This window comes from Schistocerca piceifrons, chromosome 3 (assembly GCF_021461385.2).
Source record: "Schistocerca piceifrons isolate TAMUIC-IGC-003096 chromosome 3, iqSchPice1.1, whole genome shotgun sequence".
Classification (NCBI taxonomy): Eukaryota; Metazoa; Arthropoda; class Insecta; order Orthoptera; family Acrididae; genus Schistocerca; species Schistocerca piceifrons.
Genome location: NC_060140.1, coordinates 716100372 through 716117531, shown reverse-complemented (window position 1 = coordinate 716117531; position 17160 = coordinate 716100372). Strand labels below are relative to the sequence as shown.

At 42.5% G+C, this 17160-nt stretch overlaps 1 protein-coding gene across 1 annotated transcript in view; it reads left to right on the top strand.

Moving 5' to 3' along the window:
* The window catches only part of LOC124789355 (drebrin-like protein), a 215958-nt gene that overhangs the window by 34344 nt on the left and 164454 nt on the right, over positions 1–17160 (top strand). Inside the window, exon 2 of the mRNA XM_047256682.1 lies at positions 275–330. Within this exon, the coding sequence (XP_047112638.1) occupies positions 275–330 (56 nt within the window). The remainder of the gene's footprint in view (positions 1–274; positions 331–17160) is intronic.

Below are 17160 nucleotides of genomic sequence, written 5' to 3'. Positions count from 1 at the left end.
TGACTTCCTTTAAAACCAGTATCATATCCTTGAAGCAGTTTTGAGAATTTCCTTATTCATTGTTCTGTTTTATTATCATCATGAACTTTGATTAAGTTCACCTGTGCTGCCTTTAGATACCATTTAAAACGTACCCTGTAAGCTGTTGTCTTGCTATTTCTACCTGTTGTAGTGAAGTTGAGAGAGATAATGGACCATAGTATAAAACTTCAATTTCAGGTTAAATGACTTGGTTGTGCTCAGTTTGATCAAGTGTCTCTTATTTATTTTTTAGGGCATTGTTCGGCTATGAGGGACAAACTAATGATTTGAAGGTGGTAAGCAAAGGAGGTAAGTGCTGTGATGTTACACAAAAATCAGGTGTATATTTTATGCATCATTTATTTTTAATGAATTTATGTTTTCATATTAAGTAATTACCCACTTCTATTGCTTTATTTTTCTATGCTTTAATAATGGATTAGAATTTGATATTTGCAGTATTATTGAGTGTCAGTCCTCAAATAACAGCAGCAGGTATTCTGTGAATGGTACCCAACATGTAGTATGGATAAAGCTTAGGGCGATACATCTGGTCACTTTTTATGCCCCCAGTTAACACATTGTTTAATGTTGGCAAATGTAGTTGGCATCCAGTAATGATGCATATTTTGTATGGGTTTAATAAAGTTATAAGTGATATATTACATATATGTTATTCTCAAAAGCTGTTATGCCCTGCTACTCTACAATATCTGTTCAAAAAATTCTGGAACTTTGTCCACAAAATTTTTCTATGCTTACTTTTTACTTACTGTGCATGTCTCCTTTGAAATACTCTCCTCCACAATTGATATACTGCTCTCAGTGCTGTTTCCACTCCCAAAATCAGTCTCTGTATGCCTCTTGTTGGATCGCATGAAGTGCCATCTGTGAATTTTCTTTTATCTCATCTGTTGTTGCAAATCTTCATCCTTTCAATGGGGTTTTCAACTTTGGAAATAAAAAGAAGTCCACAGGGCCAGGACTGGAGAGCATGGAGGATTAGGCAGCACAGTGAGTTTGTTTTTGTGCTAGTCAGGCACCAACAGGGATGAATGTGTGGGTTTGTGATCATGATACAAGAGCCATGAATTGTCACAATACATTTTGATTTTGGGCCATTTCCTTGTCACGTTTACTCGCAGGCGTTGCAAGATGTCCCGATGGTACCATTTATTAACAGTTTGTCCCTGTGTCTCGAATTCATGACAAACTAATCCTTCAATGTTAAAGAAAACTATCAGCATGACTTTGACATTTGACCAGAGCTGACTAGCTGTTTTTGTCTTGGAGAACATTTCCTGGGCCTTTGTGAAGATTGAACCTTGGTCTCAACATCATAACTGTAGACCAACGTGTCATCAGTAGTTATAATTCTCTTAAGGAAAATCTGGTTCTCATTTGCACGATCAAAAAGCTCTTCACAGATTATGAGGCAAAGGTCTTTCTGGTCTTGATTCATGAGCCATGGTATGAACTTGGTGCCAACATGATGCATGAAATGATCCAGCTGAAATGTTACATTCTTCTGTAGTCTCTTGGACAGTCAGTCTTCGATTGGCACACAAAATTTTGTCGGCATTCTTGACTTGAGTCTTGTCAGCACACATCTAAGGATGTCCTGAATAAAGGTCATCTTTAACTTCTGTCCATCCATTTTTAAAGCTGATGAACCATTTGTAACACTGAGTACAGCTTAAGCACTCATCACTGTAGGCTTAATGCATCATTTAGTGTGTCTCTCTCTAAAGTTTTTCTTGAGTTTCATGCAAAATTTGATGCAGACATGTTGCGCCTCTTACTCTGCCATCTCGAAATTGGCAAACTGTGCGACACAACGTTCTACACAGTGCAGTACTGAACAATCACTAACATACATAAAACAGTGAAACTTCCAGCAGTTACACATTAAACACAGGCCTGTGTAGTGATGCCAACCACATTTCACTCCAACACATCATTGGTGTGAAATTACGAATGTTCTGGAATTTTTTGAACAGATCTTGTATGCTGTGATGGTACTTGGAACAAGAAAATAATAAATTGCAAACTGTTACTTGTCACTGTTCCTCATGTTTTACAAATTTGTTGTTGTCTTATCTCACTATTTTCAGTGCGCTGTGTTTATTACTGTGGTGAACCATTTGTAATGTGCATTTATAGGCTCATGCCTTTTTGTGAGTAGTTATTGATGTTTGAATTTTATTTTTTGCTCACTTTGTAGAAAATTTATTGTGTCTTAGTCTTCACGTGATATTTATGTGGTAGATTGTTATTTCTAAAGATTTCTATTGAAATCAAGTCCCTGAACTATTAAGAATGTTGTTCTTGTTTATTCTGATGTAGCTTGCAACTGATTAATAAATTATGTCATGAAGAAATGAGCTTTTTAAATGCCCTTGACCATTTAAATCTTTTGACTTAATAGGTGTTCTGTAGCTGGGGATACCACTGAAAACTGAGTCACATGTGTACTTTGTAGGTTACTTCTTTTATAAATGATGTCCACCTCTTCCCACTTTCCCCTTTAAATAGGAATTTGATATTTGTCATCTTCGAGATTTGTATGAGTGTTCCAATCCCATATCAATTCAAGCTACTTCACTGTTGTTACTGATTTAAGTATTTGCCTGTTAATACAAATTCTTTGTTTACTTACACCGATGAGGCCAGACATTATGACTCTTGACCTCTGTGAGTTTGAATGCTATCTTTGTGGTGTTGTGGGCACATGATGCGATAAGGAAAGCATATGAATGGAGCAGAACAAATGGGGAATCATTTCAGCATAAGTATGAGAAGCAAAAGGGAAAATCTGTCATAAAGGAGTTTGATAGAGGGCAATTAGGATTAAAGAAGACCACTTATTGAAAAACAGAAGCCTTTAGTTGTTGATAAGACACACACAAAATAAGAAAAACTAACTGGCTTTCAGAGTTATCCTTTAACACCCCCCCCCCCCCCCCCCCCACACACACACACACACACATCTATGCCTCTACATGGTGTCGGCTAAACTGACAGTGTCAATGGTATTTGCATTAGGTGGGCTGGTCATGGTGGGGGGAGGGGAGTAATGTTGGATGGATGGGGTGGGTAGAGTGAGTGGAGGCAGGAGACAGGAAGAGGGATTGGGGGTGGATGGCTAGTGGCTCGGAGGGAGGTTGGTTTGCCAGCTAGGAATGCAGGAGGAAGGGATGGCAGGTATAGTTGTAACGATTGGTGGAAAGGGGCACACGCTGAAGGCGACATGGGGCCATGAATTGGGAAACATTGATGCGGTGGAGGAAGGGGAAACTGTTGGGTGGAGGGTGTGGAGACAATGGGTTAGGGTGGAGGGTGTGGAGACAATGGGTTATCTGAGATTGAGGCCAGGATGATTAAGGGAGGGGAGGATGTATTTTAAGGGTAACCCTCATTTGCACAGCTCAAAGAAGTAGAGGGAAGGATCCAGATGGATCAGGTTGTGAAGCAGAGATTGAAATTGAGCATGTTGTGCTCAGCTGGTTGAAAGCCATACCAACATAAAAGGCTGTGCAGCATTTGCAGGAGAGTTGATAAATGACAAGTCTACTTTCACATGTGGTCCGGCCTCTGTTGTGCTACGATAAATGTATGACAGGTCTTGAGTACTTGCTGCTGGGTGGGTGGATTGGGCAGATCTTGCACCTTTGTGCGCCATAGGATATGGTCCCTGTGGCAAGGTTTTGGGAGTCGAAGTTACGTAGGGAAGGATCTTGTGTGGGACGTGTCTCAGTTCAGGCTGATATTGGGTGACGAGAGAGACACACCTTTATAGCTGATTCTTGGGGTGGTACAAGGATTGCATGAAGATACGGCACGGGAAATCTGTTAGTGGGCTAGGTTTGGGGGATAGTGCCTGTGTATAAAAGACTTAATGAGACCTTCAACACAGTGGGCAAGGAACTTCTCATCACTCCAGATTTGTTGTCCACTGGTGAATAGGCTGTATGGGTGGTATTTTTTTTGTGTAGAAGGAATGGCAGCTGTCAAAATGCAGATACTGTTGGAGGTTAATGGGTTTAACGTGGACAGAGTTGTGGATGGAGCCATCTGGGAGGTAAGGGTGTAGGGGTGGTGAAAAGTCAGTGAAGAAAGTTGGCAAGTTGGTACCTTTGATGTGGGAAGGTTTCGGCCATTTGGTTGGAGGTGTTGGTCAATAAGAGTGGAAAGTCTTTCAGTGAGATGGAGGTCAATGTCCAGAAAGATGGTGTGTTGGATAGAGGAGGACCAGATGAAGCAGATGGGAGAAAAGGGTTGAGGTTTTGAAGGAGTGAGGAGGTGGCGTTTGTATATATATTAAAACAGGTACTCTATCAAAGAATGTAAACAGTGAAGCTGCTACATTTCCCATAGCTAGAGAAAAAGACTTTGAAGTTACTGGTATAGTGGCAGAGGATTTTAGAGTGTTTTGTGTGTACAGGTCACCATGTGGCAATATTAGCATCTTTCTAAAAAAGTTGCTAGCTTATTGAGAATGAATATGAAGAGAAATCTTATTATATGTGGAGACTTCAACATTGACATGGGAAAAGACACAAAAATAAGACAGGATTTTGAAGAATTGTTAATACAGCATAACATGAAAGTGACAATAACTGCACCAACAAGAGTGACTTCACAAAGTGAGACAATTATTGACAACATAATTACTAATATGTGTAACTATGAGGCACATGTAGTTCAGACAGAAATATCTGATCATCATGGACAACTAGTCAGCTTTTGCAGAAGTAATGACACAGTATCAGAACCAAAACAAACAACCAAAGAAATTAGGATCATCAGTGAACAAAATATCAACATCTTAAGAACAATGTTAAGTAAGGAAACCTGGAATGAAACCCTACAGGCCCAGAGTGTAAATGAAAAATATGATGCATTTATTTCAACAATTAAGTACCATTTTAATGTAGCATTTCCCAAAGTAAAGAGACAAGAAAGGCATCAAGATCAAACACAGTGGATTATGAGTGAAATACTAGAACAGCGAAGGAAGCTTCAGGATGTGAGACGGATGGGCGAAGCTGAAAACTATAAAATGTTAAAAAAGAAGTATAGAAAAACAATAAGAGAAGCGAAAGCAAGAGCAATTGACACCACTATAGCGAACTCAAAAAACAAGGCAAAGGCAGCTTGGAATGCAATCAATGCTGAAAGAAAGGAAAAAGATGGGTCAAACAAAGAAGAAGGTATTAGGTCAATTAAAGTAGACAACACAGTGGTCACAGATGGTATGGAAATAGCAAACATACTGAATAATACCTATATCAGTGTAGTAGAAAACATAAAATTGGAAAGAAATAGTCAAAAACAGAAGGGTATTAAGGTACCAAAAAGATCATGCAGTACTATGTTCTTAAGATCAGTCACGGAAGATGAATTGCGGAAAACTATACAGAAACTGAAGTCCAAGAAATCAGCTGGTGATGATGAAATATCAAATCATGTAATAAAGCTGGTATGTGAGGAGATAATAACACCACTGCTGAACATAGCAAACTGTTCTTTCAGAGATGCAATTTTTCCAGAAAAACTGAAGATAACGAAGGTAGTGCCAGTGTACAAGAAAGGGTGTAAGGATGATCCCAACAACTACAGACCAGTTTCACTGATATCAGGTTTCTCAAAAATCCTAGAAATGCTTATGTATACCAGATTAGTTAACTATTTGGTCAAACATAACATTCTCATGACCTCACAACATGGTTTCAGAAAGGGTAAATCTACAGAATCAGCAATTGTCAGTCTAACAGAATACATTTTACAGTCCTTAGATGAGAAAAAGGTTGTCTCTGCAATGTTTCTGGATCTTTCAAAGGCATTTGACACCATTGACAATGAAATGCTGATACAAAAATTAAGCAACTATGGCATTCGGGGGCAACCAGGTGAATGGATAAAATCATACTTGTGCAACCGCAAGCAGTATGTATCATTAGGAAATTCGTACCAATCAGAAACCAAATCCATCAAATATGGAGTGCCGCAGGGTTCGGTAATGGGGCCATTGTTATTTAATGTATTTGTTAATGATATAGGTGTTGAGGAGGAAGAAAAGAAAATATTGTATGCTGATGACATGACAATACTAAATAGTGACCAAAATATGGAACAACTTGAGAGAAGAGCATACATATCTGCAAATGTCACAGCTCAATGGCTGTTGGAAAATGAACTGGTTATAAATCTAAAAAAGACTATGTATGCAGTGTTTAAAAACAAGGAAAATGCTGTAGACATGGATTTAGAGGCTGACGGAACAAGGCTGGAAGAAGTAGAATCTGCTAGATTCTTAGGTATTCTTGTGGATAATGAACTGAAATGGAAAAAACATATTAATAATGTCTGTAAGAAACTGAGCTCTGTCATATTCTTAATGATGCAGCTATCACAGTATTCAGACAAGAACCTTCTGTGTACAGTGTATCATGGACTTTTCGAACCATACTTACAGTATGGAGTGACGGTGTGGGGAAACTCAAACAAACAAGAGACAAAACGAGTGTTCACATTACAAAAAAAAGCAATTAGGACCATTTTAAGAAGAAAGACCTCTGAAACATGCAGAAACTGTTTCAAGAATTTAGGTATCTTAACTTTTTCATCATTATATATATACAAAACAATAATGTACATCACAAAAGGTAGTGAGGACTGGATTACAAATGCTAGTGTACACACCCACAATACAAGAAAGAAGAATGAAGTACGGAGCATACCCCACCGACTGGCAATGCTAGAAAAAGGACCCCAGTACTCTGGTATCAGACTACTAAGAAGTCTGCCCAAAACCCTGCAAGATAGTGTACTTCACAATGAATTTACAAAGAAACTTAAAGACTATCTCATTGAAAAAGAGTTTTACAGTGTTGCAGAATACTTATGCCATTAAATTTGTATATATTGTTACTCATTATCAGTGATTTAAAAATGTAAGCTAAAGGTGTAGAAAAATAATTGATAAAGAATTTTAATACTTTGACATGTCCTATATTACACGTACATTTACTGTACACGATGTAATCTTACAGGATCAAATAAAATTCAATTCAATTCAAGGACAATGGGTCTTAGCCCTGAGTCCAGATCATGAAGATATTATCAATTAACATGAACCAGACTAGTGGTTGGGAGTTTTGGGAGGCTAGGAAGGTGTTCTCTAGATGGCCTGTAAACTGGTGGATGCCATGTAAGTGCCCATGGCTGTACCACTTGTAAACTTTGCCTTCAAAGAAAAAGTAATTGTGGGTCAGAATATAGTTGATAACGTGTATAAGTAATGATGTGGCAGGTTTGGAGTGTGGAGGGCATTGGCAGATGTAGTATTTGATGATGGCCATGCCAATGAAATGAAGATGTTGATATTTAGTGACAAATAGGGATCTGGGAGGTAAGGGTGTGGGGGTGGTGGAAAGTCAGTGAAGAAAGTTGGCAAGTTGGTACCTTTGATGTGGGAAGGTTTCGGCCATTTGGTTGGAGGTGTTGGTCAATAAGAGTGGAAAGTCTTTCAGTGGGAGCACAATAGCCAGCTACAGCTGGGATTCATGATTCTTGAGTTTGTGGATTTTGGGCAGCTTATAGAAGTGGGCTGTGGTGTGTGTTGTTGGGGTGAGGTCAGAAACCAGGCCATACAATCTGCCCTTCATAAAAAATGTTGAAGGAAAGTTATTGTAGAACATAAATACTTTAGGGTTAAAGGAGACCACTCACCAAAAAGCAGGAGCTTTCAGTTGTAGATAAGTGCACACAAAAGAAGGAAAACATGCTCGGTTTTGAATTTAGTGCGCGCTCGCACACACACACACACACACACACACACACACACACACACACACGTGTGACTGATTTTGTGGCAGGTGGCCTGGTTGTGGTGGGGGTAATGTTGGGTATGGTGGGTAAAGGAAGATGAAGTAGGAGGCAGGGAGAGGGCACACATTGAAAGTATAGAACCTTGTTGGACGTGTAGGAGACCTACTTTCCATCTCTTGATCCCTGCAATGGAAACACTTCTTTGCCACCAAATCCCTCCAACCAAAGCCAACGTAATCCTAACATTGAACCCTGCCTGTCCCAGTTTGTACCACCAACCAACCGTGACCCTCCCCACCTCGCATCCAACCACTCGTTAGTAGCTTCCAGGCATTTCTTACATCCAACTTGGCCTCACACTCCTCCTCCATGTTCCTTCCTAAGAACAGTAACATTTTGGTGGAAGAAAGGACAGCCACACTCAACCTGAAAACTGATTCAGACAAAGACTCCACTACTGTTGTGATCAGTCACACTGACTACCTGACAGAAGGCATCCACCAGCTATCTGACTGCTCCACCTACAAGCTCTGCCAGAGTACCTCCATCCCGGAAGTCCAACATAAACTTCAATCCTTACTGAAATCCATAGGATCTTCTCAGAACCTCACATCTGAGTCCATCCCCCCCTCCCCCAACAACACCCCGCACAGCCCACTTCTACAAGCTCCCGAAATCCGCAAACCCAACAATCCTGGACACTCAACTGTTGCTGTCTATTGTGCTCCCACTGATAGAATTTCCACTCTTGTTGACCAACACCTCCAACTAATTGCCTGAAATCTAGCCTCCCACATGAAAGATATCAACCATTTCCTTCACTGACTTTCCACCATCCCCACGCATTCACCTCCTGGATCCCTACTCGTCACTGTTGATGCCACCTCTCTGTACACCAACATCCCTCATGCCCATGGTCTTGCTGCTATCAAACAGTATCTCTCCCAATCACCTTCAGTGTCCAGACCTGCCACCTCATTCCTTACACACATTACCAACTATATTCTGACCCACAATTACTTTTCCTATGAACAGAAGATTTAGAAACAAATATGTGGCACAGCCAATTAGAGGAAACCTTCCTAGCCTCCCAAACTACCAACTCCTGGTCTAGATTAGGTTCATTGATGATATCTTCATGATGTGGTCTCAGAGCCTAGACACCTTATCCACATGCCTCACAACCTCAACACCTTTTCCCCATCTGCTTCACATGGCCCTAGTCTACCAAACATGCCACTTCCAGGATGTTGACCTCCACCTTGCTGATGGCTCCATCCACACCACTGGCCACTTGTGAAACCCACTAATGGCCAACAGCATATGCATTTTGACAGCTGCCATCCCTTCCACATCAAAAAATCCCTTCCTTACAGGCTTACCATCTGTGGACGATGTATCTGCTATGATGAGAACTTCCTTGCCCTTTATGCTGAAGCCATCACAAAGGCCTTCACAGACAGGCAGTGCCCCCCAAATCTAGTCCACAAACATATTTCTCAAGCTATAATTTCAAATATTCTCAGTCCTCCCACCACCTCCAAGAATCAGCTACAAAGGAGTGTCCCCATCATCATCATGGACTGGAACAACTGAACCATATTCTTCACCAGGGCTTTGAGTACCTCTCATCCTGTCCCGAAATGAGGGCCATCCCATCTGAAATCATATCACCTCTCCTGAAGTGGTGTTCCTTCTCCCACCCAACCTACACAGCATCTAGTCTAGCCCTGTGCCATTCGCACTCCCAACCCCTTGCCAAAGGGATCGTATCATTGTGGCAGACAAAGGTACAAGATCTTCCCAATCCACTCACCCAGTACCTCATAGTCTAGTCATGTTACAGATTTATCCTACCCCATCAGTCTCCAGGGCACCTGTGAAAGCAACCATGTCATACCAACTCTGCTGCAAGCACTGCACAGCCCTTTATGTTCATGTGACGACCAACTAGCTGTCCATCAGGATGAATGGCGACCAGAAGCTGTTGAAAAGAACATGTGGCCGTGCACAACATGCTTAATTGAAACGGCTGCTTCACAACCCAAACCATCTGAATCCTTCCTTCCACAACTAACTTCTCCGAACTACACACATGGGAATTGTCTTTACAACACATCCTTTTCTCCCATAACTGCCCAGACCTCAATCCCTGGTAACCCATTGTCCCCACTCCTCCCACCCAACTGTTTTCTCTTCCTCTGCCCTGTCACTGCTTCCAGTTCATGCCGTCCCCACACCGCCATCCCACTGGCCTCTAAAACTATATCTGCCACCTCGTGCATTTCTAACTGGCAAATCGGCCTTCCTCTGAGTCACGAGCGCCCCCCCCCCCCTCCCCCGGTCCCTCTCCCTTCCTCCCAGCTATCTCTCCCTCTACCCATCCTACCCAACACTATCCCTGCTATAACCAGTCCACCAACCACAACACAGCATTTGCATTGTTGACCTTGTTTTGTGTGTGTGTGTGGGGGGGGGGGGGGGGGGCCGCTTGTGAAAGTATAACTCCAAAACCTAGCATGTTTTTCTTCTTTTGTGTGTGCTTATCGACAACTGAAACCTTATGCTTTTTGGTGAATGGTCTCCTTTAATACTAAAGTCTTTTCATTCTACATAAGAATTTTCCTACAACTTTTTTCACAAAGGGCAGATTGTATGGTTAGCTTCTGGAAATTTGTGGTATGGAAATGCAAAGATTGTCATGTGCTACTGTTGCAGGCACCTATAGAAATTGGTTGAAGTATTGTGAAACTACGAGTAGGTGATAAAGTGTGTGACATCCACACATTTTCACAGAACTAGGAAGTTAGAGGCCAGTCTGTAAAGCAGCATAGGTGGTGATCTGTGGCAGATCTAACAACCACAGTGACAGTGCAGGCACAAATGTTTTGGAGCACACTATTCAGTGCATGGTGTTGAACATGTTGCTCCACAGCAGCAACTGCTACATGTGCTTATTTTGAGCCAACAATATCATCAATTATTACTGTAATGTGCACAGGATCATTAAGACTGGATCGTGGATCAATGAAAGGATGTTCCTTTGTTGGGTGAATCACATTTCTTGTTATACCAGGTAGATACTCATGTCCATATACTCTAATTGCACGGTGCGTGACTTAAACCTCAGACGATTCAGTGTGTTCCATTATTTTATCAGTGAGTTCTGATTCTGTTTCCCACACGCTTACCTCTTTTATGTCTTAGAGCTTCTCGTAAAACCAGCAGGTCTCCTTATCTTCGAATTGTCCTGTCACTCTTCAGCCCGTGAATACTAATAAATGCATTGTACATACCAAAATTCTCTTTCCTTAAACCTGAACATCATACCTGAAGCTCTCCCTGTGTTTCAGAAAATGCTTCCTTGGGTGTCTGCATGTAATATCTATAACTTCAATAAGTCCCTGTAGATATCCATGGTGTTCATTCTTGCTCCTGTTTTCCTTGAACATTACCTGGATCTGAGCTCTTCCAGTATCATCAATGGCATCATAATAGGGAAGTTTGTGGGTTCAATTAGAATAAACAGAGGAAACATGAGCATAATATGTTATTGTACCTGTTTTACAAAACACATCAAACATTTGGTTTTTAAATTTGTATGTACTTGCACTTTTCCCCTGTTGCATTTGCACGAATGGTTTGTGCTTTATGCTTAACATAAACTTCTCCTTCTAACCTAGCCTTCTTATTATGTTGGAATTGTATTTATCATCATGCCTTTCCTCCTGTAATGGCCGTTGTCTTCTTCATTTGAGTTTGAAAGTTACACAATCACACTAAATTATTCGTACAATTTGGTGCTGACAATGGTCATAAATTTGGTGCTCTTAAGATTTGATTGTTATTAATTGAGGGAAATAAACCTTAGTATACTTCTGGTGTTTCAAATATTTTGTATAAACCATCCCCTTAGGGATGTGGCAACAAGAGTCAGGAAAGGGCACCAGGTGCACTTGATGTGTATGCCTGGAGGCCTCGTTCAGCATGTTGAAGAGGCTGTTCCATCAGCCATTGAGGGGACAGGGTGCAACCAACTGCAAATTGTGCTACACATTGGAAAAATGATGTCTGTTGTCTGGGCGCCATGGTCATACTTGATCATTCCAGTGAATGGCAAGAAGGTTGAGAGGACCAGCTTTGTGCACAGAGTTTCAGCGAAGCTCATAATTTGCAGCATTATTCCCAGAGCTAATCATGGCCATGGTTCTGTGACAAGCTAGGCTGCGACTTCTTGGACTTGCACCATAGGGTTGAAAAATGTAGTGTCCCCCTAAATAGGTCAGGTGTGCTCTACACAAGAGAGACTGCTACTCATGTAGCTGACTGTGTGGGGTGCACACAAGGGTTTGTTAGATTAGGTGACTCTCCATCTAATCCAGATAATGATAGCTGTAGGATACACAGAAGTATCATTGTAAGATCAAATGAAATGCTCTCTACAAACAGTCCTAGTGGTAAATTGCTGAAGCATTTGGAACAAAGTATCAGTGTTTGAAGTGCTTATGAAAAGCAGTGAATCTCACATAATACTGGGAACAGTTAGCTGATTGAAACCTGAAATTGATAGCAGTGATATTTTTTGGGAAAATTTAAGCGTATATGGAAAGGATAAGCAAGTGGGAAATGGAGGTGGTGTATTCGTCACAGTAGACAAGAAACTCAAATCCTCTGAGATAGAATTTAAAGCTACATGTGAGATTGTTTGGCCAAGACATAGTATCAGGGATGGGCATAAAATGATAATGGGGTCCTTCTATCGCCCACCATACTCATCTCCTGATGCAACTGAAAACTTAAGAGAAAACCTCAGTTCACTTGTACGTAAAGAAAACCTCAGTTCACTTGAACGTTGGTTCCCCAACCATATTGTAATCATCAGTGGAGACTTTAGTTATTCAACAATTAATTGGGAAAATTACAGTTTTATTAGTGGTGGATATGATAACACATCCTGTGAAACCTGACTTTCTCTGAAAACTACTAGAGCGAGTAGCTAGGAACCCCACTCTTGATGGAATTATATTGGATCTGATGGCAACAAATAGACTTGACCTCTTTAAGGATGTCCACATCGAAACTGGTATCAGTGACTATGAGAGTGGTTGTAACAACAATGATTACCAAAGCACAAAAGACAACTAAAACAAGCAGAGAAAGATATATATGTTCAGTAAACTAGATAAAAAATCAGTAGTTTCATATCTCAATGAGAAACCTGAAACTTTCAGCACAGGTCAGGAGCATGTAGAGGAACTCTGGCTCAAGTTAAAAAGAATGGTTGACCTGCACTGGATAGATATGTCGCATTCCCAGTGTGCGTTAGGCTTGCAACTAACCATCACATTCTTATTGTGGAAGAAGTACATCTTCTATGTTTATCATGTTTTTATTGAAGTTCACTCAGGAAAGAACACATAACATAGGCAGTGATTACACAATAACAACCAATGGAACATTACAGAAAACTTGGGTAGAACTGCCCAGAAACGTTCTGTGAAATCAATAACGGAACAATTACACTGTAGCACATCGTTTAGAAGTCATGGAACGCTTGTGTTGCAGCAAGGAGTAAGTACATGTCAGCGCTCCTTGCGGCTGGCACGCGAACCTCGTTGACACTTGCATTCCATCAGCTAATCGCGGCTGCCAGCCATGCGACCACCTTAGTCACCACACAGCCCCCATGGGATAGTGGAGCGCCGTGGTTGTTGGTAACTGCCTCAGACGCTGTCCTTGAATCTGGCCGGAAAGTGCACATGGCGTCTGGACTGTGTTGTATGTTGTGTCGGCGTTGAAGGAGCTGCGTGAGGTGCTGGATTATCAGCTGGCGAAAACGCCGGTCGGTGGAGGGAACTGTACGCATCTAAAGATTCCTCCAAGACAAAAGTAGGTTTAACTGGGTCGACCGACACTGTGTTCCTTTTTCCATTCACCATAATGTCCATCGTTTTGTCCTGTCTTGTTATTATGTGGTGTGGTCCAGTGTAAGGTCGCGTGAGCGCTGGTTTAATGCTGTCTTTGCATACATGACATGGGTACAATGCTTTAACTCTTTATGTACAAATGTATGTGGTGTCCCATGTTGTTAAGCCGGATGTGGTCGCACGTGTGAAACCTGATCCCGCAATTGGATTATAAACTGGGACGACTGTGATAAGTCCCCTGGTGAGGCACTTGGATCAATAAACTCACCTCGTAACTGCAGGGATTCCCCATAGATCAACTGAGCAGGGGATGCATCGAGGTCTGGCTTAGTGATGCTGCAGAGGCCGAGTAACACTAAAGGAAGAGACGTGGTCCACTTCGATTCATGACACACTAGGGCGGCTTTGAAGGACCGGTGCCACTGTTCAACCATGCCATTGCTGGCTGGATGAGAACTCGTTGTTACGTGATGTGATGCGCGCCAGAACTTGCTCAGCTGAGTAATCAATTCAGAATCGAACTGGCATCCTCTGTCAGTTGTTATATGTAATGGACAGCCGAAACAAGTGATCCAGTTGGACATAAATGCAGCAGCCAGCGTTTCGGCAAAAATGTTGTCAATTGGAATAGCGTCTGTCCAGCGAGTGACTCTATCAGTGATGGTTAGCTAATAGTGTTGACCCTCTGAGGGCAGTAAAGGTCCCACAACGTCCAAGTGGATGTGGGCGAACCTCTCAGTTGTGTCTGTGGGAATTTGCCTGCTGGTGCGCGAACATGACATGAAATTTTGCTGCGTTGACAATTGATGCACACGCGAGCCCCCTGCCGGCAATCTTTTTGTATCCCCGGCCACATGTAAGGACCAGATACGAGCTTCGTCATTGTCTTTACCCCTGGATGACATAAATCGTGGAGGTTATTAAATATTTTTTTATGCAGGTCTGCTGGGACGAATGGGCACGCTTTGTTATTGGAGGTGTCACAATATATCTTAGTGTCTGATCCTGGTACAGCAATGAGCTTGAGCTGCAGGCCTGCTGTGTCATTGTTTAGGCGTTTTTCAAGTTCTCGATCTGATTGTTGTACTTGGGCCAGGTGTGTGAGGTCGATAGTCTCCTTGATTGTATTGACGCACGACAAACAGTCTGCCACTTCATTGTTCAACCTAGAGATGTGTTTAACATTGGTGGAAAATTGAGCAATAAAATCCAACTGATTAAACTGCCTCGGCGAGCATTTGTTGTTATCCTGTTGGAAGGCGAATGTCAAAGCTTTATGGTCTGTATAAATTGTAAATACTCTCACCTCCAGCTGCGTTTGGAAATATTTCAAGGAAGCGTAGATGGCCAACAGTTCCCATTTGCAAGCGCTCCAATGTTGCTGAGCAGGCAATAATTCCCGAGAGAAAAAAGCTAGGGGCTGCCAGGCTTTGTCCACATATTGCTGCAATGCTGCGCCGATGGCGACCTGGCTAGCATCGACCATGAGCACAAGAGGCACATCTAGAGCAGGGTGAGCAAGAAGCATTGCCTCAGCTTTGCTTATCTTGGCAGTTTCGAAAGTGTCTATCATTGTGACCACTCCACAGGCACTTTGCCTGTTGTTTCCGGACTGGCCAGTGCAGCTGTAAGTGGTTCTTGAAGTTCTGCCGCATGTGGCAGATGGCAGCAATAGAAATGGAGGGTTCTGAGGAATCTATGTAATTCTTTGGCTGTCTCCGGGTGAGGAATATTCAGAATGGCTTTAACTTTCTCTGGCAAAGGGTGCGATCCTGCAGAAGATATTAGGTGACCCAAAAACGCTATCTCTGGTTGTCCGAACACACACTTAGTGGTGTTAAAAACAATGCCGTACTTGTCAAGGCACTCAAAAACTTCAATGAGATGCTGTTCATGTTCCTCTTGTGTCGCTGAGAAGACGAGTATGTCTTCTAGATAAGCAAAACACATGGTAACCCTTGTAATGCAGAATCAATGAATCGTTGCCGTTTGTGCGATGTTTCTCAGGCTAAACGTCATAAATAAGCTTTCGAACAAGCCAAAAGGCATTGTAATGGCTGTCTTCAGGATACCTTTCTCAGCAACTGGAATTTGTGTGTATGCTTTGGCACAATCCCACACTCTAAACACCTGTTTGCCACACAATGCATGACTGTAGTCTCTTAGGAGAGGCACTGGATAGCGGTCGGGAATTGTTCTCACATTTAAGGCTCGGTAGTCACCGCATGGCTGCCACGTGCCATTCTTTTTAGGCACCAAATGCGAGGGTGAATACCACGCCCGCCTAGACGGACAGATAATGCCCTTGGCCAGCAGAGCATCAAACTCTGCCTTAGCGATCGTGTACTGGTTGGGAGCTAATCGTCTGGGTCTGCATGAAATTGAGGGGCCAGCTGTCGTATTAATGTAGTGTACTGTATCGTGCTGTACCTTTTGTGGGGCCCCTGAAGGCCTCAGGAGAGCGGGGAACTGTACCTGTCATCTGCAGCCTGGGTCGCCTTGGCATCGTAAGTTGCAGCGCGGCGCCGGAGTCCAGTGGTGGACAGCCCTGTGACTGTGTCCAGCATCCGAGCATGGGCGATGTCAGGTATCAGGTGGTAATGTGCCAAGAGGTCTGCGCCAATGATAGGCTCCATCACGTCTGCGGCTATGAAGTTCCACACCAAAGAACGTCTCAGTCTGAGGTCTAGTTCCAAATGCTGTACTCCATAAGTTGTGATCACAGAATTATTAGTGGCCAACAGTTGAAATGTGGCTGCCGGACGGTATTTATGTAGCGTATTGTGTGGTAGAATGCTGAGGTCGGATCCGGTGTGGATCAAAAACTTTCGGCCTGTTTTGCAGTCCGTTACGAATAGACGTACAGAAGATCTGCCCGGTACATTTACTTCCGTGTGATGTTTGTTGCTGGTATATGCGCAAGGCGGATTACATTTGTGTGTCAGCTCTCCATATCGCTGGTGATACTAAAATTCGTTAGTAGGCGGCGTGTCACCAGAGGCGTGTGCCCGCTATGTAGAGCAGCTTCGGGATCTCTGTCAGAATGCCCTTTTTTAACGTTCCGATCAGTGACCAATTCATTCATTTGTCTACTGAGGGTGTCGACCTTGCTTAATAAGTTCTCATTCAGTTGTTTGTTAAGTGTTTCCACTTTATTCTCAAGACTATTTTAGTCGGGTTAATTCCCATCGAAGCACTGCAACACACTGTCGATGGATCAGAATAGGAAGAGGGCACAATTGCATCTTGAATACGGTCGGCGAGATCGGCTACAGTGTCAAGCAGCATGTCGGTTTGTGGCGCAACGATGGCTTTCACCTGAGCCAGCAATGTACTGCTCCATAATGTATGAAGTAGCATATCCAGAACCATGCCTGCA